Genomic DNA, 27,581 nt, shown 5'->3' with positions numbered 1-27,581 from the left:
GGACGTTGAGGTGCTGGAGTGTGTGCAAAGAGGAGCAACGAAGCTAGTGAAGGGCCTGGAGAACAGGTCTTATGAGGAGCAGCTGAGGGAACTGGGATTGTTTGGTCTGGAGAAGAGGAGGCTGAGAGGAGACCTAATTGCTGTCTACAACTACCTGAAAGGAGGGTGTAGTGAGATAGGGGTTGGTCTCCCACATAACAAGTGATAGGACAAGAGGAAACAGCCTTAAGTTGCATTGGGGGAGGTTTAGGTTGGATAGTAGGAAAAAGTTCTCTACTGAAGTGTTGTCAAGCACTGGAACAGGCTGCCTGGGGAAGTGGTGGAGTCACCATCCCTGAACATATTCAAAGGTCGTGTAGATGTGGTACTTGGGGACGTGCTTTAGTGGTGAACTTGGCAATGCTGGGTTTACGGTTGGACTAGATGACCGTAATGGTCTTTTCCAACCAAATGATTCTATGATAACAAGATTTTAAATCCACTGTAGAGTGAGACCCCTCCAAAGAGAGTTTTTGGCTTTCAGGTACAAATCTGAAATTATTTAAAAGAAAAAAGCAAATTCTTGGCAAGTGTTTAATATGAGGTTTTCAATTTGTTATAATGATACAGGCCTTTCTTTCATAATTTCTGTCTTTTAAAATACGTGAAGTATTTCTGTTGGGCAGTATTGCTGTAGGTAAAATGCAAAGCTCTTTAAACTGTGATGGACAGGAGTTCTCTCAAGAGAGAGATTTTATTTTTTCTTTGACTAAAGTGTAGCAAAATTGTTTCAAACTTACTGTTTCTTATTTTAGTTTGTCGAATGTTCTTTGTCTTACCTACTTACTTATACCTATATGTGTATTGTGTTTAATATGAAGTAATGGCAAAATAAACATTTTCTGGTATCTAGAAAATAACGTGGTTTTCAAGATAGAGAAAATAATAGAGTAGTTGAATATTGGGGGAAAAACACTGATTTATTAATGGAAAAGTCTTTCGTCCTAATAAATACACAAGGAGCTGCTTTGGCAACTCATGTTGACAAAGTATTAGATAAAATTATTTGTAATGTGTTGTCTTAGCAAAAATGATCAGGGCCTACTATGCTTGCAAATGTGATAAAATAGCTAGAGATTTATCATTTTTCTACTAGTAAATACAGGGAAATTAATTGACAAGCTATAATTATAGTTGATTTCTCAAGCACGTAGAAAATAGTGTCAAACAAGATGGAGGGAGCAGCTCCATCTTCCTCTAATAGGCTTCTGTGGTGGTCTTCCACCATTTTTCTGCAGGAGCAAGAAAGCATACGCCATTAAAATGACTTTTGTAGTGTGATGCCAGAATTCAGAAATGTCAGAGGGCTCTAAAGCCAGCTTACGCCTCTTCAAAAATTGTGCTTCAAAAGAGGTGGTGCTGTTTAGCCCAGGGGACCTGTGTGCCATTCTCTAGCTGCTGTACTTCATGTAGAAATTACAGAGTCTGCTAATGTTCACATGCTCTTGTTCTTTTTTGTTGTGGTTGTTAGTTCATTTAGTTTCATTCACAAGTCCTATGTTCAGTGTTAATAGGTAATGCAAAGAGGGGGCATACTGGCAGTGGTTTTACTCTCTTTATAACTAGTAATCCACAGTCTCTCAGATTAATATTAGTTAATTTATAGTAATATTATATCTGTAAAAATATATTTTAATCACCCATATATGGGTGGATACATACTATTCTTCTGTTTCATATAATATGCATATATAATAAATATGTGATTGTACTTTTATTAATACATATTAATACATCTGTAATAAATATCTATTTATATAAATAATCAATTTTCAATAAACATCTGCTATCTCCTGCCTGTGTTATTGTTAACACCTTTGGGCCAGTCTGCATGAAGAGAACAACTTATCACTTCAAATTACTTCAGTACCTGAAGTGCCAAAATACCTTCACTCTTAACTTGTATGTGCATGTTGTGAGTGCATACTGCATTTGAAGTTAGATGAGCCCTGCTGGTAACTGTTAAAAACTGCCTTATAAATTAATTTGTGTGTTACATTGACTTCTTTTTGTAGTGGAATATTTTTGAGAGTGCTTGGGGGGGAATGGGAAGCCACCTCGTTTGTAAATAACATGTAGCAAACACAATGTGTGTGAGTGGGAGAAGGACAGAGAGTGCCGAGGAGAGCAGAAACTTTTCTTGTCAGGGAATGAAATGTCTCTGTGTTTGTGTTATAGATGCATCAAAACTATTTAACAGATACAGAATCATCACCACCCCAAAAAATCTACCCCCAAAAAAATGGCCCAAACCCAGGAGTGTGCTTGGAAAAGTAGTAGTGTTCCCCCGCAGGTGACCCAGTGGGTCAGAGCCCAGCTGATGAACAGTTCAGCTTTTCACCTCCAGCTATACTGAATACTGCCTTGTACATGGGATTGAAAGTTACTGTCACCTAGTGACTCGAAAATTCTGTCCTGAGTTGTACTGGAGGCTTAGATCTAGATTTTATCTAACTCATCATTACACGATCAAGATTGAAAGTACTGTGAGACAGGGATTCAGCGCGTAATACATGATATTGTCTTCAGCGGGTAGTATGGCAAGGGATCTCACTCTGTGGTATGGGTCCTCACTCTTGTGTTAGGAACCAAAATTTCTTTTGTCGTTGTATGAGCGTCAGCAACAACGTAATTTCATACACAATAACAGAGACGTTGAGTTCTAAAATTACAGATCAGATTTAAAAGAGTAGTATTGCTGTGTCTCCAAAATAGTTTTTGAGTTTTGCTTCGTGAGTTACTCATTTTCCATAACTGAACATACAACGTTGAGCAAAATGTTACCTGTCATTGTTTTCAATTTTCTCATGTTACTACTTCGTCTGTTACTACTGTGTTCTTTGACATATCTTACTGCTTTAGTTAAATTGAATAGATTTAATTTTTTAAGTTTATCCCTAAATTATCACTTCACATGTATTTAGTTAGTTACTGGTTTCTGAAATTCTGTGCAATGTTAAATACTTTCAGGGTTTGAGACTCTACATGTCTTTATATGAACAGAATAGACTTGGTATGCAAGTGATATTGTATGAGTTTGATCACCAGGTAACTAAAGAAGTTTCAGTGTAGAGATATTGAAGACAAGTATGTTTCTGCTAAAAGTTAAAGAGAAATTTCTATAAAGCACGATGAGGCAGACTGTGCTATCATGGGATGTACTGCCCAAGAACATTGCAGAGCTGCATAGAAACTGAATTTAATATGGCAAGTGTAGTTAAATTAATAGAGAGGGATACAAGAGTGTTGTCTGTTAAGGTAGTAGCCTCTTGATCTGAAAAATTAGGTTTTTCAGCTAAATTAGGTTTTTAGCTTTTTCCCAGCTCTGTTTCAGCTAAAAACCAGGACAGTCATCAAAACTAGTACTTCGAGAATAACTGTGCTTCGGAGGTAAGGTGGTAGATACCCTCTCAACTCCAGAATTCAAGCCAGTTTCATGGACAGAATTATTTATGTCTTTCTGAAAATGAGACACATTTTAAACACATTGATAAAGTTGTACACTTTACACACTTCATAGCAGCTCCGTTATTTTATTTGCTTTATTAAGAACCTGATCTTTGTGTTGATCTCATGATCCCTGCCATTGTCAGGGACACCAGTTTAATTTTCGTGTAAACATATAGAAAGTTGGGTCTCCTGAAAGAGCTGAAACATGTCTGTACCAACTTGCCAGATCAGGTGAATTTGTTTTGATAAAATATTAGATAGATCAGTATCAGGTTATATAAATTTTATTTGCCTCAAGTGCAGTGCAAATGCACTGCTTGTCCTTAAAGTTTAGAAGGATTCTTACACTACAGTTAGCCTTATGTCCACGCAGAAATTGTCTTTGAATGAGAAGCTTAATTGAACTATGCTGGCTGCAGTCTCCAGTAAATGCACGGATCACATGACAGTGCAGAGAAGACAGTTGTTTGCTCCAGTTCTGTTACATTTCTGATAGCAAAGTGAGCACAGCTGGTGGAAAATGGTGTTGCTGTGTCTCACAGCAAATCCTTTGTCTTGCAGGGCTGTAATCCTCAGAGGACATGCTTCACTTTTCATCTTGCAGTTTTTCGAAGACATTCTGTCTCAGCTGTTAATTTTTGAGGCTAAGGGTTATGAAATACAGTACTGTTCAGTGGCTTTGTGAGGATGCAGCACTGCTGCATTCACAGTCCAGAAAGCTTTGAATGGTAAAGTGTACTTAATTTCTGTATGTAATTTCATAAACTCTTATTAACAGAGAGCATCTCAAAGCAAGCATGATGCAGGTTCCCATGATACAGAGAGGCAGAATGAAGGTCAAGGAGCAGCAGAAATCAGCGTGGCAGCTAGCAGTACTGGTCAGGTAAATTGATTATTTCGGGTTTTGATGGTATAATTAAATACTAAAAATGTACAATGTTTATATATTGATGTATACCTTACAGTGTTTATGTGCCTGTTCATTTTAGAAAGATATGTGGGTTTTTTTCTTCGTATCTATATGTGAGAAATTTCTTGTATTTATTGAAAGGAAATGTTTTAATAAGATGAAGTAAAAATATTTGATAATGCAGGGAGCATGTTCCTTTTGTTTAAATGATTGATGAGCCTAATGCTATGAAGGAGATAACAAGAATGACTACAGAAAATGTATTTTATTGTAGGTGAACTATAATATTAGAAGTATGATTTAATTAAGGAAAATTGTTCAAAATTTTACTTCAGAAATTATCACTGAAATATTAGTGGTTTTTGAAAAAGAACCAAATGGCAGGTTTATCATTAATATTTCTTTAATTCTGTTTTAGATAAAGCTTTGAAACAGTAGTATCAATGAGGTAATCTAGGAGTGGGCTGAAAGGGTTATTTAAATGCTTCTAAAGAATCTTTCATTGCTGTTCCTTTTATCAGTGAAATACATTATTGGAATATTTTGAGGGGTACATTAAACTCTTTACTTGTCTTTTAAGACAAATATTTATCAAAATTTATGACTTCTCTCTTTGGCTAAAAATACTTTGATTTATTTACCACATGTTAATGATCATTCCCTTCAAGATTTCCAGCTGTAGCTGAGACATTCCCACTAGTAATTTGGGTTCTTAAAACATCACACTACAAATTTAAAGGTTGAATTCACATGCAAAATATTTTTGCTACGCTAGGGAAGTAGAATTATTTAAATACTTAGGAAAGTGTCTTGTACAAGAAGATTTATCAGAAAGAATTATGGTTTGGCTAGAATATTTCACTTGATTAAACATTAAGCACAGCCCATAATTTTGCTTTTGAAATATGTTTGATCACCATTTGGAAATAAGTTCTATCAGCCATATCTGAGCAATTGCTTGAGGCTCTGACTCTTAATTCTTATGACAGCTTTATTGTTTGGAAAGAAAATAGTTCAGTGCTGCTTTGGGGCTGAGAGCGTAATGTTTTTAAATAATTGATGTATTGTGGCTGTATCATCCACCTCTTCAGTGTATGAATCAGGAATTTTTTTGGACAACATATTTTACAGGGAAAGAAGGAAGAAGGGATTATCATATTTCGGCAGACTTATGCAAGTGGGAGATTCATTCATACGTAATTTGAGGTCTTATGTTGAGTATTTGTGCAATTTTCTCCTTTGCCTTGTAAAAATGTGTAAAACATGCATAATCCTTCCTCCTGGAGGTGGATAGAGCCAGGGCGCTGAATCTGTGTTAAAGCAGACATCTGGGGATTATTTACTTTCAATGCAAGTCCAGACAAAGGAGTTCCAATAGATTCGGCATAACATTTATTTCTGATAAACCAGCTCAATCTGCTTTGAGCAGTCACTCAGTGGAGTGCAAAAGAAGTTTTAACTAAATCATTTGCATCTAGTTGGTTTTGTAGTTATGTAGTCAATGTTAATTGAAACACTGACAATTGAATCCAGGATTTTTCAGGATTCAGTTACGTCCTTTTCTGCACCATCTTGCAGCTGTCTTCTTTTTTCCATTATGCCCACTATCCTGCTGCTGAAGTAAATTTTTTCGTACCTTTGTTTTGCAAGTTTTGTAAAGGAATTCAATGAGATTGTCTGTTTTGTTAAGAAAATGTGCAACGAAATAGGGAAAATCACCTAATTGGTAGAGCAAATAGCAAGCATAGTAAAACAATGAGTGAAAGACAGTAACGTATAAAAGGAGAAAACAAGACGAAGTAGATAGGAGACGATTTTGAAAGATAAGGTTCTGCAGAAACAGTAGTATCAGAAGGGTCCATGCAATACCTCCTTGTCATTTCCCATTTTCTCAGATGAATGGCTACAAACCTTACACTGGTTCTTTCACATCAGTCTCTAGAAGCCAGTAAGAAATATAGTTATGCATCATTGGAGCATCCCAGCATCCCCAAAGTAGCAAGGCCACTCGATGGCTCTGAAGGAAATAGTTCCCTGAATCAAAGTGCAATCATATTGCACTTAATAACAGAGAATTCTGGTGTGTATATGATGTTGAACCTGTAATCTTCTGAATGTAGTTTGAGGTCAAGATGATATAATGGGATTGCTCAATGTAAAAATCTGGGAATTCATTCGTATTCCTAGCACTGCAGATTATTTAAGTGAATAATTGAGAAGAGCCAATATAATTTTAATTTTCATTCTGAGCTTTAAAATTTTTAATTTTTTCTATAGTCAACAGAGAAAAAAAGGCTTGTTTACGTATGAAATATATATTGGAATAAATTGTGTGAATTTAAATCATTCTAGTTATACTCTTTTAGCATAACACTTATTCTGGAACACACATGAAGTGTTCTGCATTCAAATGGGAGAGTGAAATGAGTATAATAATATGTGTTTAAATATTCCAGTATAACTAGAATTTTTTTCTGTCTAGGCAAACACTAGGTAAAGTTATTCCTACCTTTTACTTATGGTCACTTTCAACTTCAAAATTAAGGTGTTGAACTGTATGAGCAGCAAATACTCAGAGAAGAATATTCTTCTTTCTTCATGGTGTACCTAGAAAAAAACACAGAAATTATTTTAAAGTGTCTTTCATACAGTTTCCTTCAGTGTGTTATATATTTTTATTGAAATAAAAAATTACACTCATTGATCCGGATGGCTTGAAAATGTTGTTTTGCAAATTAAGCTAATAATTTCATGAACAGATCTTAGCTTTTGTAGAGGATCAACAAAAGACTGGTAACTACCTCAGTAAAACAGTGGTCTGATACTGAAAGTGTTTGCTAATCAAATGTATTTTTAAGTTCCCCAAAGTGAACAGGAAGGGAAGAACATAGTAAGGGAAACTTCATAGATAGGAGGCAGAGAAAAAGAAAGAAAACAGTAACAACAACAAAAAAAGAAACTGAATGATTTTAAAAAAAAGGGGGGAGGGGGATGTAAATACACAAAATGGATTAAAAGAGGACAAAGATGCTAATAACTGAGTCTTTCTACTACAGGTAGGAGCATGCTGTTTACAAGAATTTCTAGGAAAATTACAGCAAATAGTGTCAGCATTATAATTTGGTTTGTTGCAAAGTCCGCTTATCCTCCTTCTTGGTGAAAACAGTAATTAAAAAATAATTCACTTGAAAATACAACTCTATCGAGACTTCTCAAAACCCAGTTTAACAGTGACCTCTAAGTTGTGTCAGGGCAGAGAGGACCTAACTTAGTGACAGTAAGTTGGCAGTTAATGATTATCAACACAACTTCATGATCCAGTGCTGAAACTGAATCAGGCAAAAGGTTTTTTCTTACTCAGACTTTGTTTTATACTTAATTGTTCTTTAAATTTGTAGGGTTCTGCTGCTCGAATGGACCATGAGACGGCCAGTGCCATGAGCTCTAGTAATAACTATTCTGTTCCTCGCAGACTGACAAGCCATCTGGGTACCAAGGTAACCGAAGATTACAAACCACAGGTCGCTAATGCTACATTTTTACTAATACAATAACCTCATTGTTTCTGCGAATAGTACTAATATTAGTTGAACAATTTATCCACAAATAGTACTTTTACGGAGTTGAAATTTTAGAATACTTTTTCAACTTTTAAAATATATGCACAGAAATCCTTTTTTTTACTTGTTGATGAAGAGTTGGTACAGTAAGGAAGAAATGATTGCTAGAAATTACTAGAATATCTAAAAAGCTTGTGATGTTGATTAACAATCCGTGATGAAAACTAACTCTTCTAACTAACTCTTCGAATACTTCTCCAGAGTCCAAATCCACAATAGAGATGCAATTGTTAGGAAATTAAACAGAAACAAACAAAAAAAATTAAAGAAAAAATTGTGTAAGCCCTTTAGGGTAATAAATGTCTGTTCACAAAAGACTATGCTCAAAGTATACGTGCAGCATGAAAAGAGAGGGGAAGAAAAGGGCAAATTGTAATACAAAACTGAGTTCATGAACCACTGGAGTTTGCAGTACCTCTGGAATCAGCAGCAGTGTAGATACTACTGGTATTGGGCTGAGCACAGTCTTCTGGAAAGCAGGGCCTATTAGCTTGACATAGCAGTAATTACTTTGGGCTTTAGAACGGCATTATAATGTTGCAGTTTTGGTCCTGCACTGTATGCATGTACCAAATGGAAGTGACACCAGCTAGTCTGTCTGTCTGCAAGTTTCCATTGCAAATTGTACAATTCCCAGAAGCTACAAACAGCAGGAGAGCCCTGAAGGCAAGGAAGGTGACTGAGTGTGGAAGGACACAGGCAAAGAAATAGATTGAACTGAGTGTGCTGTGGGGTAGGAGAAGCTTAATATTAATGCCTCAGAAGAAGGGACAGTGGTAGAGATTATAAATAGAGGAGTGCATTTACAGATGCAGGAAGAGATGTGCCTGTAGGTAGTGTGTATATACAGAGAGACAGACAGATACTTCTTAAGCTTTTTCTATACTATGTTTGCCACAACCTGTGGCCAGATTTCGGTGGCTTCTTCATCTTCATTCTCTGACAAAAACTTTACCTTCCAAATCTCTAAATAACACTGGATTAAAGCTGTCACTTGAGGTATCTGTCAGGAGGCATGCATAAAGCAGATAAATTCTCCTGAAAGAATCCAAGTGGTTTGTTTTAATACTGTGTTTGGTTTTTCTCAGACCAGGGAGACAAGATCTCCAAACTGGGATGCTAGTCTGTCATAAAATTAACTCCACGACTATTTCAGTGGATTTTGCATGTGATCATACAGTTTCACAGATTCTAAGATTTCTATTGCTTCAGCAATCCTAGAGTATTTAGAGAAGCACATATTAACAGACTTGCTGCTTAGTCTACCCACTGCTATCCAATTTCGTTATAAGTCGGTATTTGTACTCATTTTCAGGCACATCTGAATTGTCTCTGAAGAAACCAAATAAAATCATTCATTGGTCTGCTAGCCAGTGCACATATCTAATTATTAGTAGAAAATAACTTTGTCTAACAGTCACAAGTGTAATTTGTTCCTTAATTGATGTATTCTAAAGAAACACACATGCTGCTACTTTACAGTTTCCTTTGATAGTTTCTTTATGTTGTGCTTTGATTTTGAATGTTCCTGTTTATCTTGGTTTTAGGAGTTTGGAGTTTCTAGATAGTATCTAAAATCATCCTCTACATCCTGTTATTCTACTAAAAGTTCACTAGAAGAACCAACTGTATTTCTTGATCTTACTTAAGCTATTATTGAAGAAAACAGGATGGGAAAGACAAACCAAGTAGTGCATTGACCACTATATTACATGACAGCCAAGGGAATCCCTCAAAAGTTGCTATTTGTTAGTGAGAAATTTGGTTACTCCAAGTTTAATGTGCAATGCTGGGTTTTCATGGCTTGATTTAATTTTACAAATACTCAGTATTTTATATATAGTAAATAAGCATTTGTTTGCTTTACTGGTTTCTATCCTTGTAAACTTGAAAAAGTGGTAATTTAACTCTTCAGTTTTGCATTTGCTGTAACTGGTCCATATGCAAGTCGGTCATCATAACATAAAATTGGTAGTTAATTTGAAATAGTTATAAAGGAAAACTTTAAAATACATGGATGTAATATTTTTTAGCACAATGTAAACTAAAAATTCATGTACTCATTCTTATCCTTTGTCTAGAATAATTGTATTTAATACCACATAACAAATAGGTTTTAATTTAAGAGCATCTTTACATGGAAGTGTGATTCATACAGAACATGTGTTTTTGAGACAGTTAATTTTAAGCAGATTTGTCAAAGTGAAACAGTTTACATAGTTTTTTTATTTAATCTTTTTGTACAATGGAAATTTAGAAGTCTTTGGTCTTGTAGATTAATACAGTTAGATACAGCTACCACCCACCACTTCTAGCCATTTAACTACTAAGTGAAATTTATTAAGATTATGAATGCTGAAGTAGTAATAGTACTTAATTATTTCAAAACAGCGTACTTTTTGGTGTCATTAAATAAAGGTCTTTTGCTAATGTGTACCATTCCAGTTTAATTTTAATTTAATTTGATGTGTATTTTTTAAATGTAACTGTATTTTTAAAATCATTTGACCTGCAGGTGGAAATGGTGTATTCATTGTTATCAATGCTTGGTACTCATGATAAAGATGACATGTCAAGAACATTGCTAGCAATGTCTAGCTCTCAAGACAGCTGCATAGCCATGCGTCAGTCTGGATGTCTTCCTCTCCTCATCCAGCTTTTACATGGCAACGATAAAGACTCTGTCTTGTTAGGAAACTCCCGTGGTAGTAAAGAGGCCCGTGCCAGAGCCAGCGCAGCACTGCATAACATCATTCACTCCCAGCCTGATGATAAGCGAGGCAGACGGGAAATCCGTGTGCTCCACCTTTTGGAGCAGATCCGTGCTTACTGTGAAACGTGTTGGGAATGGCAGGAGGCACATGAACAAGGCATGGACCAAGACAAAAACCCAAGTAGGTTCTGCAAGCCATAAAAAAATGTTTCAAGGACATATTGAAAACAGTGAATTTACAGAAAGTACAAACTTAATCTGACTTCTTGTTGAACGTATGTGAATTTTCTTATATATGTGTGCATATGTGTACGTGTACTCTTTTTTTCCTTTAAATTAGGGTAGCGTGAGGAAATAGTGTCTATTACAGATATGATACCCTGTTTTTAAACTTGGTTTTTACATCATAGACCTTGGTGTGCTTTCCAGATAATAATTCTAGCGTTTTATATTTATTATCCGAAAATTAGTATTGAATATGCAGATGTATTCAGGAGATAGCACATTTCGTTTAGGAGAGAGACTGAGAGCACAGATTAAATAATCTCAACCTATTCAATATAATATGAACTGTTATTTATAATGTTGTATGTAAGAAATATTTCGGCATTAAAATAAGAAAGAAGTGACAATGTAATGGAATAGGAGTTTTCTCAGGGAATAGTTAGAAAAATGATTTAACCCTCTGGATTGCTTAGCTGCTTTTCTGAATTGAGGGCATGATGTAAATACGGGCTGTAGGTGTCTGTGACAGACACACTGCTGAAATCAGTGGGCTGCGCCATGCGTGTTGGAGTTTGTCACAGGAACCATGTAGCAGGAGTGGGGCTCTGAACAAGATGTATCAGTACCATTTGTGCATTAGCCAGAATCTAGCTCACAAAAGTATGAACTTAAATCTTCTCAGTTAGGAAACAAAGGGTTTAATTAACTGTTCGTAAGGACATAACACCCAAAAAGCAGCTTCACATTAGGTGGCATATTATTTATTGCCATCAGAATATTTATTTCAATAAGGTTATTAATTTTTAAAAGTAACAAGATAACCTTTTTTTGGTACTAGAAGTACTACTTACTACATAAATTCATGATTCTCCCCAATTTCTTTTTCAGCATCAAATATATTGTTAGTAACAAACGTAACTAGGTCACGGATTACTGGGTAGCTGCAAACCCTGAACAAGACTGCAATTGATTTAATTTAAGATCAGGTTCACTTTGGAAAGCTTGTGATCTAGGTAGAATCTCCTAAGAAATACTAATTGTTGCCTATTTCTGCATCAGTGCCTGCTCCAGTGGATCATCAGATCTGTCCTACAGTGTGTGTTTTGATGAAACTTTCATTTGATGAAGAACACAGGCATGCGATGAATGAGCTTGGTAAGACCAGATGTATTTCTTGTGGCTTCCTTTGACAAGCTTGCTGGCAATGATGACACTCCTTGTGTCCCTTACTGGATATATGGCGCTTTTTCACTAGTGGTTTAGACATACCATCAGTTCATTTCTGTCAGTTGTTGCCCTCTAAGTGATGAAGGCAGTTAAAATTAACCAGACCATTTCCTAGTGGATAAATTATTATGCCTCTTACTCTCTTTTCTGGAATGAATTGTGAATTTATGAAGAAGAGTATTATTATGGAAATATTTGCAATTTTGGAAGTATTGGACTTACAAGGGAGACTGCTTTCCAGGATGGGGGGTTTTTTATTGGTGTTTTGCTGTGGTTTTTTTGTCCTGAGTTGATTCCTCTTTTAACAGCCTGAATTTTTTAGTGAATTCTGTGCATGTAATTTTCCTTAGTGTGCCACTTCTCATTATCAATTAAAATATTCTGTGTATTTTTCTTAGAAAATAACTTCCAGTAATAATTAGATCAGTAATTTTCAGATTTACTAAATAGCCTTTTATATAAGTGATGCAAATTCATCAGTAAAACATTATTTTGGCTGGGTGGAATTAAAAGATGAGTGTGCTTCATACTTCCTCATAATTCCACCTGTTCCCATTTTCCCTTGAAATCTCAATGTCATGCTGTCATGCCTTTCTGCTAGTAAGCACAGGATTCAAGATCAAGAGCCAATATTTAATAATTTATTTACCTTTCTGAGCCTTCTGTTTGAGATTTGTTCTATACATATAAGTGCAGTTTGGTATATATGTGCTGTACTTGTGGTATTAGAGTACAGATATTATTTATTTTCTTACTTGTTTTTAAAGGAGGTTTGCAGGCAATTGCTGAACTGTTGCAAGTGGATTGTGAAATGTATGGACTTACAAATGATCACTATAGTGTCACCTTAAGGAGGTATGCTGGAATGGCTCTGACAAACTTGACTTTTGGAGACGTGGCAAACAAGGTAAGAGTAGAATTTTAAACATACAGTAATTTCATAGCTGTGAAGCTAAGTTTGAATTGTAGTTCTCAAGACAGGTGATGAAATGGGATAGGGTATCGAGTTTTAAACTCAAGACCGAAGTCAAAATACCTCTGTCATTCCATCCAGGTCGGACAGAGAGCACTACAAACTGAACATTGTATCATGCCAGTATAGTGTCAACTCTCATATTAAATTCAATCACTTTTAATTTGTCACTGAAAATAAGGATTTTATCTATTGGCTTAATTTTTTTATAAGCATTAGATTGGTACAACGTGTAATGATTATGGGCCAACAATTACTGGATAGTGACTGATTTTTCTGAGAATGTTGAACTAAAACTTCTAATTGAGTGAAATTTTCTGAAGTTATATAACAATACTTCTACTGTCTGATGAAATCTTGCAAACCTTTTCAGGCTGGAGTTTGCTTTTAAATATTTGGAGCATATCCAGCTCATAATGGGCACTACTTCAAATTATTATAAGAGAAAATAAGGACTTTGCTTTCAAAAGATAGAAAGTTTCAATAATTTCTTGCCCCAGAGTTTGCCAGCTATGAATCTTAAAATAACTTCATACTGAGAAGACTTTTCTCTTTCTACTCTAGAGGAAGACATTTCAGGAGTGAATGGAAATAAGAGGTGTCATAGAACTTGTTTTCTAAGTTTTAGACAAGAGTAAAGTGTAAAATCCTTGCTGCAAATGAATTACTTCACAAAATATTGGCTCTTTACATCTTCCAATCAGTAACTGCTACAGGGCTGCAGTCACTGCATTAATAGCATAAACTAAACTACTCAGAGATGTGAATGTACATGCTGTCCAACTGACAGCATGTTCAAATACAGTTCAAATACATACTTGGCTTTTGAATAACTTTAATTGTGCTTTGTCACAAACCATTTCCAACATAAACCTTGCAGTATTCTTAAGAAGTTATTCTTCAAATGTCAGAAATATTGTTATATTTGTGTCAGTTTTCAATATTCATATTCTTTTTCATATTATGTTTATTTGAAAGAAAGGAATATGATTGTGAGACTCAATAGGCAGTAGGTAATAACACATTGCAAGCTCACAGGTGATTATTATCTGGCACGGAGTAAAGAAGGCTTCTAAGGTAGTAAAGTTCCAGATTGAGTTCTAGACTTGTTTTTAAAAATACAAAATTTAGCACAATTTTTCCACTTTTGTGTTGTCCAGAGTAGAAGCTGATAGTTAAGCTTAACCTTTTAGTAGTTGTAAACCAAATATTTATTGTTGGAAACATATTTTACTAAGCTCCTATTGAACTTCCGTTATGATTGGATTAAAATATCAAAACACTGTCCAGAAGCCTGCCACCTAACCTGTTATTTAATACTATTAATTTTCTTTTTTCTTCTGATTCTTAACAGGCTACATTATGTTCTATGAAGGGCTGCATGAGAGCTCTTGTAGCCCAACTGAAATCTGAAAGTGAAGACTTACAGCAGGTAACATCCTTTTGTGATCAAATACTTCTTTAGCTTGGACATTTCCATCACTTTGCATGTCATTAATTTCATTGCATTGTAATAATATAATGTATTTCTCCTCTCCTTTCTTAATATTTACCTTACTTCTATTCAATTGGCCTTGCCACCAATTATTTTTATGCTTGGATTCTATCATCTTCATGATGTTTCTATTGTGTCCCCAGTCAGCCTTCTCTTTTTGTAATTAGGCTCGCTCTTTGACATAACGCTTCATTCATCCCAACTTTTTTTTTTTTTTTTTTAATTGTTGTTCTTATGTTGTTTTGTCTCCCTTAACTATGATGCAAAGTTTGTACCTGTACTCATTCCACAAATTATGAAGGACAACTTCCTTCTTGTAAAAATGCTGATCTGCGGGTCATACTTAGTTTCTTTAACAAAGCACGTATAACACGTGGGCTACAAAATTCACTTTTATGACCCTTCTCTGTTAGCAGAAGTCCAGTTTTAAAAATAAGTTTGAGCTATTTTAGATTCTCTGGTTTAGTTTACTAGTGATGGTGCTAATGGACTGGGATTACCTGGAGAGTTAGTACAGTTGTGGCTCCTCCTACCTTTGCAGCAAGTAAATAATAGAGGAAAAATAGAGGACACTGTACTTCAAAAGAGAACCTGCATTTGACTTGACCAGTCATATATAACTACTTTTGACACCAGCACCTCCCAAAGAAGTTTTATAAGTATGAGCAAAGTGTTCAGTGTGACACCTTCCAATGGCTCCTGCCTTGTAAAGAAAACAGCCTGAAAATAAAGTCTCTAGGAAGTGCTTAGGGTGATCCTCAGAGTTGAGAGCACAGTACTGTGCTTCATTGGTATAGAACTCGTTTAAAATTATTAAATACTAAGTTATAATCTGTTTTAATTAATATATACTGTAAACACACTGGTACAGCTTTTGGAAAGGAGACACCTGTTTTCATTGCAGTTTAAGTGAATTGTCAGATAAAAGAGTAATTTTAAGTAAAATTTACTTTATCTCTTAAAAAACTCTTCACAAAAAAATTTCTCCACTACAGGAGGAGCTAGCTAGTTACAGTTGAGAAAATAATTAGAATTACAGTAGGTTGTTGGGTAAACTCTCTGATTTGGTATTAGTGCAGATATTAAGTATATTTTGTATTCTTGAAAAGGAAGTCATGGACAAGCCCTCTGTCCCATGGTGTGTCTTTAGCCACTGGCATATAGACCCCTATACACACACACACAGTCAGATCATGAAAGTCCCTCACTCAGAAAAAGTTAGAAATGGGATTTCATAAATATATGGGACAGACTGTACTCCTCAGGCAAAGGATATGGCCTTACAAGCATATCAGCCACCTAACTGTTCAGATGCAACTGTGCTTTCCTTTCCTGTCCCCTTATTCTGTTTTCCCATGCTTGTACCTCCTTGAATCACCGGGATCCATCCTTCTTCCTGCCTTTGGAACCTTTGGGTCCTCCAATCCCATTAACAGTCTTCTACAGTCCCAGAATGTTCACCTGGATCCCATAAAGTGCCCCATATCCCTCGGCGAGGACTTCTGGACTGACCTGCCTCAGTCTAAAAGGTGCAGAGAGCTGCTGCCATTGACTTCCCTGAATGGGTGTCACACCTGGGCCATGGGGCTGCAGGTCTCCTAGGAGAGCCCTGTAAAGAGCCCAGACAGGGTGCCCCCTCCTCTGAGCCCTGAGTTTGGGTTCCTGCCTGCCTTTGGGCCCCTGCACAACTCTGGGCATGCTGAGAGGGGCCTCTGACAGGCTGATGGCTCCTGTGGTGGGCCTGGGAGCAGCCAGGGCAGGGTGATACTGGGCTCTTCCATCTGCCACTGCCTCCCTGTGCTCTCTTGTGGGTGTGAGCAGGGGAGCATTCATCACATAATCTAACAAGCTTGCGCAGTTCTGTGACATAGGTACAGAACATCCATAGGTAAAACTTTTCTGTCAAATATATTTCATGAGGGATATACATGCTTACTGCAGCCTGTAAATAGATGGAGTTTAATGTGTAGTGACTGTCCACTGTAGTGACAGTCTATGTCAGTCCAGCTGCTGCCCAGGACAAGAACATAGGCTGAATGGCTACTCATCTTCTATAGACAACTATTCTGATTGTAAAAGACACAGTGTATTTTTAAAAGACTTTGAAGAGCTTTATGAACATTAATCAAAGTAATCATGCCATCTGGGAGACAGGCTAGTGTTATTTTTCTATTTTACAAGCAGAAAAGCTGAGAAAAAGATTATATAAATCTCTCCTGAGATTACGTAAGTCTAGTACAGACATCAGAGTATAACACAGGTCAGAATTTTTTTACTTATTTTTCAACCAGTGTGGAAAGCAGGGAATCTAATTTCAAATAGTTGTTTTAGGTACCCACACACAAAAGCCAGTACCTTTGATCGAACTTCATAGCAAAATGTTAGAACAGTCTAACAGGCAACACAACAAAAAGCAGATTTTAGCAAATTTTATTTCAGTAGCTGAACATGACCTCTCGTAATTAATCCATAGCATTCTGGAAATCCAGGAGGACTGTCTGATGACCTGCTAAAGCAGCAGCTGTATTGAGATACATTATTTTTCTTCCACGTTTTGCAGGTCATTGCAAGTGTGTTGAGGAACTTGTCCTGGCGAGCAGATGTGAACAGTAAAAAGACTCTAAGAGAAGTTGGAAGTGTGAAAGCATTAATGGAATGTGCTTTAGAAGTTAAGAAGGTATCCTATATAAATGATTTAGATAAATTTTGGAGAGACTGTATTTATTCTACACAAATACTGTTGTCCTTTTTGATAAAAGCAGTTGGTGCAATATTTGGGTTGGTTTAGATAACTTGCTTTGAAGAAGGGAATTGCTTTGAGTTAACATAGCAGCAGATCACAATCTAGCAGTGGCATCTCAAAACTACTAGTATTTCTGTAATTGTATTCACGAGGGTTGACAGCTTTTGCTGTTCAGTTTTATGAGCTGTGCTGTTGAAGTAGCCTTTTTTATAATTTTGCAATTTAATAAAACCTTTTTTGAGTTAGTGAATAGATAACTACCACTTTTGTAATTTTCTATCTGATTTTTTTGGTATCCAGACAGGATTATATTCCATCCCAGAGTCTCCTGTCAGCTAGTCTCCAAGCCGTTGTTACCATTATGGCAGCTAACAAGTATTGTGGCACCTATTTCTGAAAATTTTGGGGCAAGCAATACCAAATCCATAGCTGAAGGAAGGAGAGGAGCAAACGAAAGTATTTACATGTGCACTGCTTCTAGCTGACCAGCCCAGAAAGCAGAAATTGAAACATACATAACTCCTTGAAGCTAACTTAAATATTTCTGAGAGCTTGTGATCAATAGTTGAAAACTTCTTTAATGCTATCATCTTGTTGTTATCCTAGGAATCCACCCTAAAAAGTGTTCTGAGTGCTTTATGGAATTTGTCAGCACACTGTACTGAGAACAAAGCTGATATATGTGCTGTTGATGGTGCTCTTGCATTTCTAGTCGGCACACTGACATACCGGAGCCAAACAAACACTTTAGCCATCATAGAAAGTGGAGGAGGAATATTAAGAAATGTTTCTAGCTTAATTGCTACTAATGAGGACCATAGGTGGGTATACTTTTTCTGAAAATCTTTAGCAGTTCTCTATGTATATTGAGTAGGCAATGTCTATGACTGAGTCTTAATATGGATGCATGTATTACGTATAGTAATTAAGTACAGTTAATTTTTAATGCATTTGATAAGGCAGGTATTGCACTTGCATAACAGGAATATGCAAACAGATTAAAACCCGCTGCTTGTTAATGATGAACTGTACTGAAAGCTAACTGTTCATAGTTGTAATAGGATTTAATTAGCATTCAGATGAAAGCTAGAGGACATAGGAGATAAATTTGCATTGGATAGTTCATTACTACCCTTTCTAAGGGCAAAACTTGCCTCTGGCATAATAGGTTTTTGTTTTGCTTTGTCTGTTATCCATTTGAAATGCCACTTACTAATGTTTGTTTTAAATTGCTCAACACCAGGCAAATCTTGCGAGAGAACAGCTGTTTGCAAACCTTGTTACAACACTTGAAGTCACACAGTTTGACAATAGTCAGTAATGCATGTGGTACCCTGTGGAATCTCTCTGCACGAAACGCGAAGGATCAGGAGGCGCTGTGGGACATGGGAGCAGTCAGCATGCTTAAAAATCTCATTCACTCAAAACACAAAATGATAGCCATGGGTAGTGCTGCAGCTCTAAGAAACCTCATGGCAAACAGGCCAGCAAAATATAAGGATGCCAACATTATGTCTCCCGGATCAAGCTTACCATCTCTTCACGTCAGAAAACAAAAGGCACTGGAAGCAGAATTAGATGCTCAGCATTTATCGGAGACTTTTGACAACATTGATAATTTAAGCCCAAAAGCATCTCACCGTAATAAGCAGAGACATAAGCAAAATATATACAGTGAGTATGTCTTGGACTCCAGTCGGCATGATGATAGTATATGCAGATCAGAGACTTTTAGTGCAGGTAATATGACTGTACTTTCACCATATCTAAATACTACGGTATTGCCTGGCACCTCCTCTTCCAGTAGGGGAAATGTAGAAAATTCTCGATCTGAGAAAGACAGAAGTCTTGATAGGGATCGAGCAGTAGGTTTAAATACCTATCATCCAGCTGCAGAGAATACTGGGAACTCCTCTAAGAGAATAGGAATGCAGATTTCTACTGCTGCAGCTCAGATCGCCAAAGTTATGGAAGAGGTAACAAGCATGCATATTCCACAAGAAGACAGAAGTTCTAGTTCCACTTCTGAAATGCACTGTTTGACAGAAGACAGAAATGCCCCAAGGAGATCAGCCACTGCGCATACCCACTCCAATACGTACTTTCCAAAGTCTGAGAATTCAAACAGGACATGTCCTGTGCCTTATACAAAAATGGAATACAAGAGAGCTTCAAATGACAGTTTAAATAGTGTCAGCAGCAGTGATGGCTATGGTAAAAGAGGCCAAATGAAACCTTCCATTGAATCTTACTCTGAAGATGATGAAAGTAAATTTTGTAGTTATGGTCAATATCCAGCTGACTTGGCACATAAGATTCATAGCGCAAATCATATGGATGACAACGATGGAGAGCTAGACACTCCAATTAATTATAGTCTTAAATACTCGGATGAACAGTTAAATTCTGGAAGGCAAAGTCCCTCTCAGAATGAAAGATGGGCAAGGCCTAAGCATATAATAGATGATGAAATGAAACAAAACGAACCAAGGCAGTCAAGGAGCCAAAATGCAACCTACCCCATATACACTGAAAGTGGAGATGATAAACACATTAAATATCAGTCACCTTTTGGACAGCAGGAGTGCGTTTCTTCCTTTAGATCAAGAGGATCCAATGGTTCAGATCAAAACAGAGTAGGCTCAACTCTTGGAATGAATCAGAAAGTAAACCAGTCCTTGTGCCAGGTTGATGATTATGATGATGATAAGCCAACCAACTATAGTGAACGTTATTCTGAGGAGGAACAACATGAAGAGGAAGACAGACCTACTAATTATAGCATAAAGTACAATGAAGAGGAACATCATGTCGATCAGCCTATTGACTACAGTTTAAAATACTCAACAGAAGTTCCTTCTTCTTCTCAGAAGACATCTTTTACTTTTCCAAAGACTTCTTCAGTGCAAAGCACTAAAACTGACCATATTTCCTCAAGCAGTGGGAGCACATCAGCCCCCTCAGCTGGTTCAAAGAGACAGAATCAGCTTCACCCAAATTCTGCACAGAGCAGAGGCGGTCATGCACAGAAGACTTCCTCCTGTAAAACACCTTCTATTAATCAGGAAACTATACAAACTTACTGTGTGGAAGATACCCCAATATGTTTTTCAAGGTGTAGCTCTTTGTCATCTTTGTCATCAGCTGAAGACGAAATAGGACGTGATCAATCCGCACGTGTGACAGATGCTAATAACACACTACAGATAGCAGAACTAAAGGAAAACAGTGGGGCTCTATCTACAGAAGGTGCAGTAAGTGAAATCACATCAACATCACAACTCATCAGAACAAAATCCAGTAGACTGCAGACTTCTAGTTTGTCTCCTTCCGATTCCTCTAGACATAAAGCTGTTGAATTTTCTTCAGGTGCCAAATCTCCCTCAAAGAGTGGTGCACAGACTCCTAAAAGCCCACCAGAACATTATGTGCAGGAAACACCACTCATGTTCAGCAGATGTACTTCTGTAAGTTCCCTGGATAGTTTTGAAAGCCGTTCAATTGCTAGTTCAGTTCAAAGTGAGCCTTGCAGTGGAATGGTCAGTGGTATTATAAGTCCCAGTGACCTTCCAGACAGCCCTGGACAAACAATGCCTCCAAGCAGAAGTAAAACGCCACCCCCTGCTCAAGGAGTTCAAGTAAAAAGAGATGTAGCTAAAGGTAAAGTACCCAGTGCAGAAAAGAGAGAGCCTGGTCCTAGGCAGGCAGCTGTAAATGCAGCTGTTCAAAGAGTTCAGGTGCTGCCAGACGCTGATACACTATTACATTTTGCCACAGAAAGCACACCAGATGGGTTTTCTTGTTCTTCTAGTCTGAGTGCTCTGAGTCTTGATGAGCCATTTATACAGAAAGATGTGGAACTAAGAATAATGCCTCCAGTTCATGAAAATGAACATGGAAATGAAGCAGAACCTGAACAGTCAGATGATACAAAGGATACCCAAGAGAAGAAAGCAGAGAAGCCTACTGAAGCAGAAAAAGATATTCTGGATGATTATGATGATGATGATGATATCGAAATACTGGAAGCATGTATTATTTCTGCAATGCCAACAAAGTCTTCACGCAAAGCCAAAAAGCCTTCTCAAGCATCTGCTCCAAAAATACCTCCTCCTGTAGCCAGAAAGCCCAGCCAGTTGCCAGTTTACAAACTGTTGCCTTCACAAAGCAGATTGCAGTCCCAAAAGCACGTGAGTTTTACACCAGGAGATGATATGCCACGGGTATATTGTGTTGAGGGAACACCAATAAATTTTTCAACAGCTACATCTCTAAGTGATCTCACGATAGAATCACCCCCGAGTGAGTTGGCCAATGTAGACAGTGTGGGTACGGGAGCAGAGTCAGGGGAATTTGAAAAGCGAGACACCATTCCTACAGAAGGTAGAAGTACCGATGACTCTCAGAGAGCAAAAAGCTCAACTGTGACTCCCCCAGGCCTGGATGATGACAAAACAGAAGAGGGTGATATTCTGGCTGAGTGCATTAACTCAGCTATGCCAAAAGGAAAAAGTCACAAACCTTTCAGAGTGAAAAAGATAATGGATCAAATTCAACAAGCATCTTCATCTCCAAGTAATAAAAACCAACCAGAAGGTGAGAAAAAGAAGCCAACATCACCAGTAAAGCCTGTTCCCCAAAATAATGAATACAGAGCACGCATTAAAAAACCCATAGAGCCTAAAAGCAATGTTAATAATGAAAGAAGCTATCCAGAGAACAGAGATGGAAAGAAACAGAATCTTAAAGGTAATTCCAGAGATTTTAATGACAAATTGCCAAATAATGAAGAGCGTGTAAGAGGAAGCTTTGCATTTGATTCCCCTCATCATTACACACCTATTGAGGGAACTCCGTACTGTTTTTCACGGAATGATTCCCTAAGTTCTTTAGATTTTGATGATGATGATGTTGACCTTTCAAGGGAGAAGGCAGAATTAAGAAAAGGAAAAGAAGCAAAGGAAACGGAAACTAAAGACTGCGCTAATCCAGAACAGTCTTCAAATCAGCAAACAAGTAACAGGACACAAGTTTGTCAAAAACACCCAACAGGCAGAAGCCAGCCTAAAACTTTCTCTCAGTCAGCTAAAGATATTCCAGACAGAGGAGCAGCTACAGATGAGAAAATGCAGAATTTTGCTATTGAAAACACACCTGTTTGTTTTTCTCGCAATTCATCTCTTAGTTCCCTCAGTGATATTGATCAAGAAAACAATAACAATAAAGAAGAGGAACCTGCAAAGCATACTGAGGCACCTGATTCACAGATGGAATCAAACAGACCACAGACTTCTGGCTATGCGCCTAAATCATTTCACGTTGAAGATACTCCTGTATGCTTCTCTAGAAACAGCTCTCTGAGTTCTCTTAGTATTGACTCAGAAGATGATCTTTTACAGGAATGCATTAGTTCTGCTATGCCTAAAAAGAAAAAACCCTCAAGAATAAAGAGTGAAAGTGAAAAAAATTCCAGAAATACAGGTGGTATATTGGCAGAAGATTTAACACTGGACTTGAGAGAGATACAGAGGCCAGATTCAGAACATGGTTTCTCACCTGATTCAGAGAACTTTGACTGGAAGGCTATACAAGAAGGTGCAAATTCTATAGTTAGTAGCTTGCATCAAGCTGCAGCTGCTGCATCACTGTCTAGACAAGCTTCATCAGACTCTGATTCTATTCTTTCATTAAAATCTGGTATTTCTCTAGGGTCACCATTTCATCTTACCCCAGACCAAGAAGAAAAACCTTTCACTAGTAATAAAGGTCCAAGAATTCTTAAGCCAGGAGAGAAGAGTACACTGGAGTCTAAAAAAGTTGAATCTGAAAGTAGGGGAATCAAAGGAGGGAAGAAAGTGTATAAAAGTATAATTACAGGAAAAGCTCGCTCCAATTCAGAAGTCTCAAGCCAGTTGAAGGAACCGCAGCAGCAAAGTGTGCCTTCAATTTCACGTGGTAGGACAATGATCCATATTCCAGGAGTTCGAAATAGTTCTTCGAGTACTAGTCCTGTTTCCAAAAAAGGTCCCCCACTTAAAAACGTGAACTCCAAGAGTCCCAGTGAGGGCCAAAGTTTGACTAGTTCTCCAAGAGGAGCAAAGTCATCAGTGAAACCTGAGCCAGCTCCTGTAACTAGGCAGCCATCAGGGTTGAACCAGAGTGGATCAAGTAAAGGACCTTCTAGATCAGGATCTAGAGACTCCACTCCTTCAAGACCTCAACAGCAGCCATTAAGTAGGCCTCTGCAGTCTCCTGGTCGAAACTCAATTTCTCCAGGAAGAAACGGTATAACTCCTCCCAACAAACTGTCTCAATTGCCAAGGACATCATCTCCTAGCACAGCTTCGACTAAATCTTCAAGTTCAGGTAGAGTGTCATATACATCACCAGGCAGGCAAATGACCCAGCAAAACCTTACAAAGCAAACTGCCTTACCTAAGAGTACCAGTAGCATTCCACGAAGTGAATCTGCTTCAAAAGGGTTAAACCAAGCTCTCAGCAGTGGTGGGTCAAACAAAAAGACTGAACTAACCAGAATGTCATCCACAAAGTCTAGTGGAAGTGAATCTGACAGATCTGAGAGACCTGTTCTCGTTCGTCAGTCAACTTTTATTAAAGAAGCTCCGAGCCCAACTCTAAGACGGAAATTAGAAGAGTCAGCTTCATTTGAATCTCTGTCTCCTTCCAGGCCAGATTCTCCCACCAGGTCCCAACTACAGACCCCAGTTTTAAGTCCATCTCTTCCTGATATGTCTTTATCCACTCATTCAACTGCCCTGACTAGTGGTTGGCGAAAAATACCCCCTAATCTGAGCCCTTCTGTAGAATGCGATGGAAGACCAGCAAAACGTCATGATATAGCTCGTTCTCATTCTGAGAGTCCTTCTAGATTGCTGATCAATAGATCAGGAACATGGAAGCGTGAGCATAGTAAGCATTCCTCATCACTTCCTCGTGTAAGCACTTGGCGAAGAACTGGAAGTTCCTCCTCAATTCTGTCAGCTTCTTCAGAATCCAGTGAAAAGGCAAAAAGTGAAGATGAAAAGCAACATGCGAGTTCTCTTTCTGGACACAAGCAAAGTAAAGAAAGCCAAGCGCCAGCAAAAGGCACTTGGAGAAAAATAAAAGAAAATGAAATTCCTCAGGTAATGAATGATCCTCAGCATTCTTCCTCAGGTGCTACAAGTGGCTCAGATTCCAAAACTCTTATCTACCAGATGGCACCAGCTGTCTCTAAGACAGAGGACGTGTGGGTGAGGATAGAGGACTGCCCAATTAACAATCCTCGATCTGGAAGGTCCCCAACTGGAAATACTCCCCCTGTTATCGACAGTGTTTCAGAGAAAGAGGGTGTGAATGGTAAAGATTCTAAAGAGATACAAGAAAAACAGATCCCAGGGAATGGAGGTGTTCCTGTTCGTACCATTGGTTTAGAAAACCGTCTGAACTCTTTCTTTCAGATAGACAGTCCAGACAAGAAAGGCGCTGAAACAAAGCCTCTGCAGAATAATCCTGTTCCTGCACCAGAAAATAATGAAAGTACTGTAAGTGAGCGTACACCATTCAGTTCCAGTAGCTCAAGCAAACATAGCTCCCCCATTGGTGCTGTTGCAGCAAGAGTGACTCCTTTCAACTACAATCCAAGCCGCAGGAAGAGTAGTGTGGACAATAGTTCTGCTCGGCCATCACAAATACCAACACCAGTAAATAACAGCACGAAGAAACGTGACTCCAAGTCTGAAAATCCAGACTCCGGTGGAACTCAGAGTCCTAAACGTCACTCTGGGTCTTACCTGGTAACTTCTGTTTAAGTGCAACAAAAAAACTGATGTATTAAATACAGCAGCTATTTAGAAATCGTAAGTTTCAAATGAAACTTCAAAAAAATGGGGATTGATTTTTTTGTTGTCGTTTTTATTTGTTGTAAATAGATTTGATTCTTGTTAGAAGGTCCTTGTTCTGGAAGCCATATTTGATAGTATACTTTGTGTTCACTGGTAATATTTTAGAGGAAAACCTGATTGACAGTTTGGAATAAAATTGCTAGTGCAAGTATATTTGTATAGTATGTTTAACATGTATTTAATTAGCATCCTATCTCATAATGCTTTAAATATTGCTTGTTGTTGAAATCATGGAACATCGCAGATAGAGATGATATAGTCATACTGGTTTATCAATCATTTCTAGATTACACACTCACTAAACTACATCAGGGAAGAATTGGTATTATTTATGCAAAAAAGTATACTCAGTTTTAGTATTCGTGAGTCCATCTAACCCAATAATTAATCATGTGGCTGTGAAATTCACAGTAATATGATTTCTGCTGAACAAGCTTTCCCAGCCTGCTTTTCTGCATGAATGGAACTGATGGTTAATTTTCTGAAGTAATGATTAACATTTCTGTGGTCACATAATGTGCATAGATAGTTATGGTGTAACAATTTACACTTTCTTTGTGCTCTGCGGGGGTGGGGGGGGAAAGGAAAACTATGTCATTGTAAAACCTTGAACAAAATTATTTTACCTGAATTAGATTTTATCTTAAAGTAGGTAGAATTTTTTTGCTATGCTGTAACTTGTATATTCTGGTGTTTGAGGTAAGATGGCTGCTCTTTTATTAATGAGACATGAGCGATGTCTCAAGAGAGACTAAAATGAACATTTCAGAATAAATTATTACTATATGTAAATTGTGTGTGCTAGTTCTGCATTACATAAAATACAGTATTTTATTTTGAGGTGCCACCATACAGTGTGTTGTATAATACACTTGCAGTTAAGGCCTGGTCCAGCAGAATCTTGCACCTCCAATATTTGTTCTTCCTTATCACTGACAAATGGCTGTTGTAGGATGCTTATAACAATTGCAGGATCAGGCCCTAGGTCTTCTGTAACGTACTTGTAATTGAGACAGTTTTACAAGTCTTAGGTGCATAACAAGACTAAAGGCAGGGTATTTTCAGTAGCCACGCAGTATAATTGTTTTCGTGACTGCAAGCCTGATAGTGTAGCCATAAAAACAACATTTGTAAAACAAAAGATTTTTTTTAATTGAGGGAAATAATGTAGAATGTGAAATAGTGACTAGAAGATTAAATTTCAATTCTGTTTGAAATCTTTGTGCATTTTTTAATTTTTTTTTTTAAATTATGAAGGGGAAAATAGTGCAAGAATCCCATGGCAGCAAGCAATTTGTTATCATAGTAGGAAAACAATTTTATACACAAACCAGGACATTTGCTGTCTCAAGCCTTTTTGGTGCAAATATAGTTTGTGCTAGAACAGTGCCAAAAAGACAGATTTGTGCTTTAAAAATATAAATATAGTCTGAATTTAGATGAGAATTGGTTTAAACTAGAAACATGAGAGAACAGAACATTAACCATTCTGTGCGTGACTGAGCAAACCATGAAATGGTATGTTGGTTTTGTTGTATCTCAACTGGACTATTCTAAAGTTACCCTTCTAAATAATTTACATTCAGGATTCAAAATGCCCTGATTTCAGGATGCCCTGAAATAGAACAATTTACCTTCGGGGTAGCTTTAACACAGTTGTAGTGTGTGTAACATCTGTGGGTTTCGCACTTCATCTGATATTGAAATTAATCAATTTTTATCTTGAATTCACCATAAGACAGGCACTGTTTATGAACAGAATTAGATACTATCACCAGACAGTAAGTCAATTTACATTAAGTTAAAAGCCAATACCAAAAATACCTGTTTGGCAGAAGTGATATCTTATCTCCTCTTTTGTTCTTTGCTTCCTGTCTGATGTGCTTAGAGACATGCCATGTTTCTGTGTCATCTGGTGAATCTGTTAACCAGCAGTGCTCTTCACGTTAGCATTTGAAATATTTTGCATGTAGTGTCTTCACAAAACTTTTAATATGAATATTAGTGTCCTTTTAAAGGTGAAATAGAGACGGAGATTATGTGATGTGTTCAAAGTCAGGACTTCCTATTGGAGTAGAATACAGAACTCCTTGAATTTAAAATGCCAGACCACTTCTCTTATAACTGATGTGGTACTTTTTTTTGTGCTGGTCTTTTAACTACTAATATGAAGATAGACCATGCAATCCAGGGTAGATATATAATGCTGGCTTTACATCTTTGTCCTGTTGGTATAAGGATTTAAAAGTAAACTCAATCTCAGTTTTATAACTGAGATAATC

The 27,581-nt window shown here is 37.3% G+C and overlaps 1 protein-coding gene across 3 annotated transcripts; it reads left to right on the top strand.

Annotated features, from left to right (window-relative positions):
- The first annotated feature begins 4,270 nt into the window (after positions 1-4,270).
- APC (APC regulator of Wnt signaling pathway) lies at positions 4,271-26,091 on the top strand. 3 transcript variants are annotated; one of them, XM_029085078.1, is made up of 9 exons: positions 4,271-4,372; positions 7,798-7,896; positions 10,535-10,913; positions 12,017-12,112; positions 12,952-13,091; positions 14,512-14,589; positions 17,213-17,329; positions 18,002-18,216; positions 18,639-26,091. In XM_029085078.1, the coding sequence occupies exons 2-9, from the start codon at positions 7,813-7,815 to the stop codon at positions 25,204-25,206; spliced, it is 7,677 nt and encodes a 2,558-aa protein (XP_028940911.1). In that variant the 5' UTR covers positions 4,271-4,372; positions 7,798-7,812; the 3' UTR covers positions 25,207-26,091. The 3 variants fall into 3 exon arrangements, with proteins under 3 accessions (XP_028940911.1, XP_028940912.1, XP_028940910.1); XM_029085079.1 differs by having other exon boundaries at positions 4,280-4,372; positions 10,838-10,913; XM_029085077.1 differs by having other exon boundaries at positions 4,280-4,372; positions 12,017-12,133; positions 12,916-13,091.
- The last annotated feature ends 1,490 nt before the right edge of the window (positions 26,092-27,581 follow it).

The sequence above is a fragment of the Antrostomus carolinensis genome, unplaced genomic scaffold, assembly GCF_000700745.2.
Source record: "Antrostomus carolinensis isolate BGI_N321 unplaced genomic scaffold, ASM70074v2 scaffold11865, whole genome shotgun sequence".
Taxonomy (NCBI): domain Eukaryota; kingdom Metazoa; phylum Chordata; class Aves; order Caprimulgiformes; family Caprimulgidae; genus Antrostomus; species Antrostomus carolinensis.
Note: the sequence above shows the minus strand (reverse complement) of the source record. Positions and strands in the feature narration are given on the sequence as shown.

Coding starts and splice junctions, on each gene's coding strand:
- APC (XM_029085077.1), top strand. CDS start 7,813: ATGGACCATGAGACGGCCAGTGCCATGAGCTCTAGTAATAACTATTCT. Junction 7,897..10,534: donor CAAGCCATCTGGGTACCAAG/GTAACCGAAGAT, acceptor TTTGACCTGCAG/GTGGAAATGGTGTATTCATT. Junction 10,914..12,016: donor GGACCAAGACAAAAACCCAA/GTAGGTTCTGCA, acceptor TTTCTGCATCAG/TGCCTGCTCCAGTGGATCAT.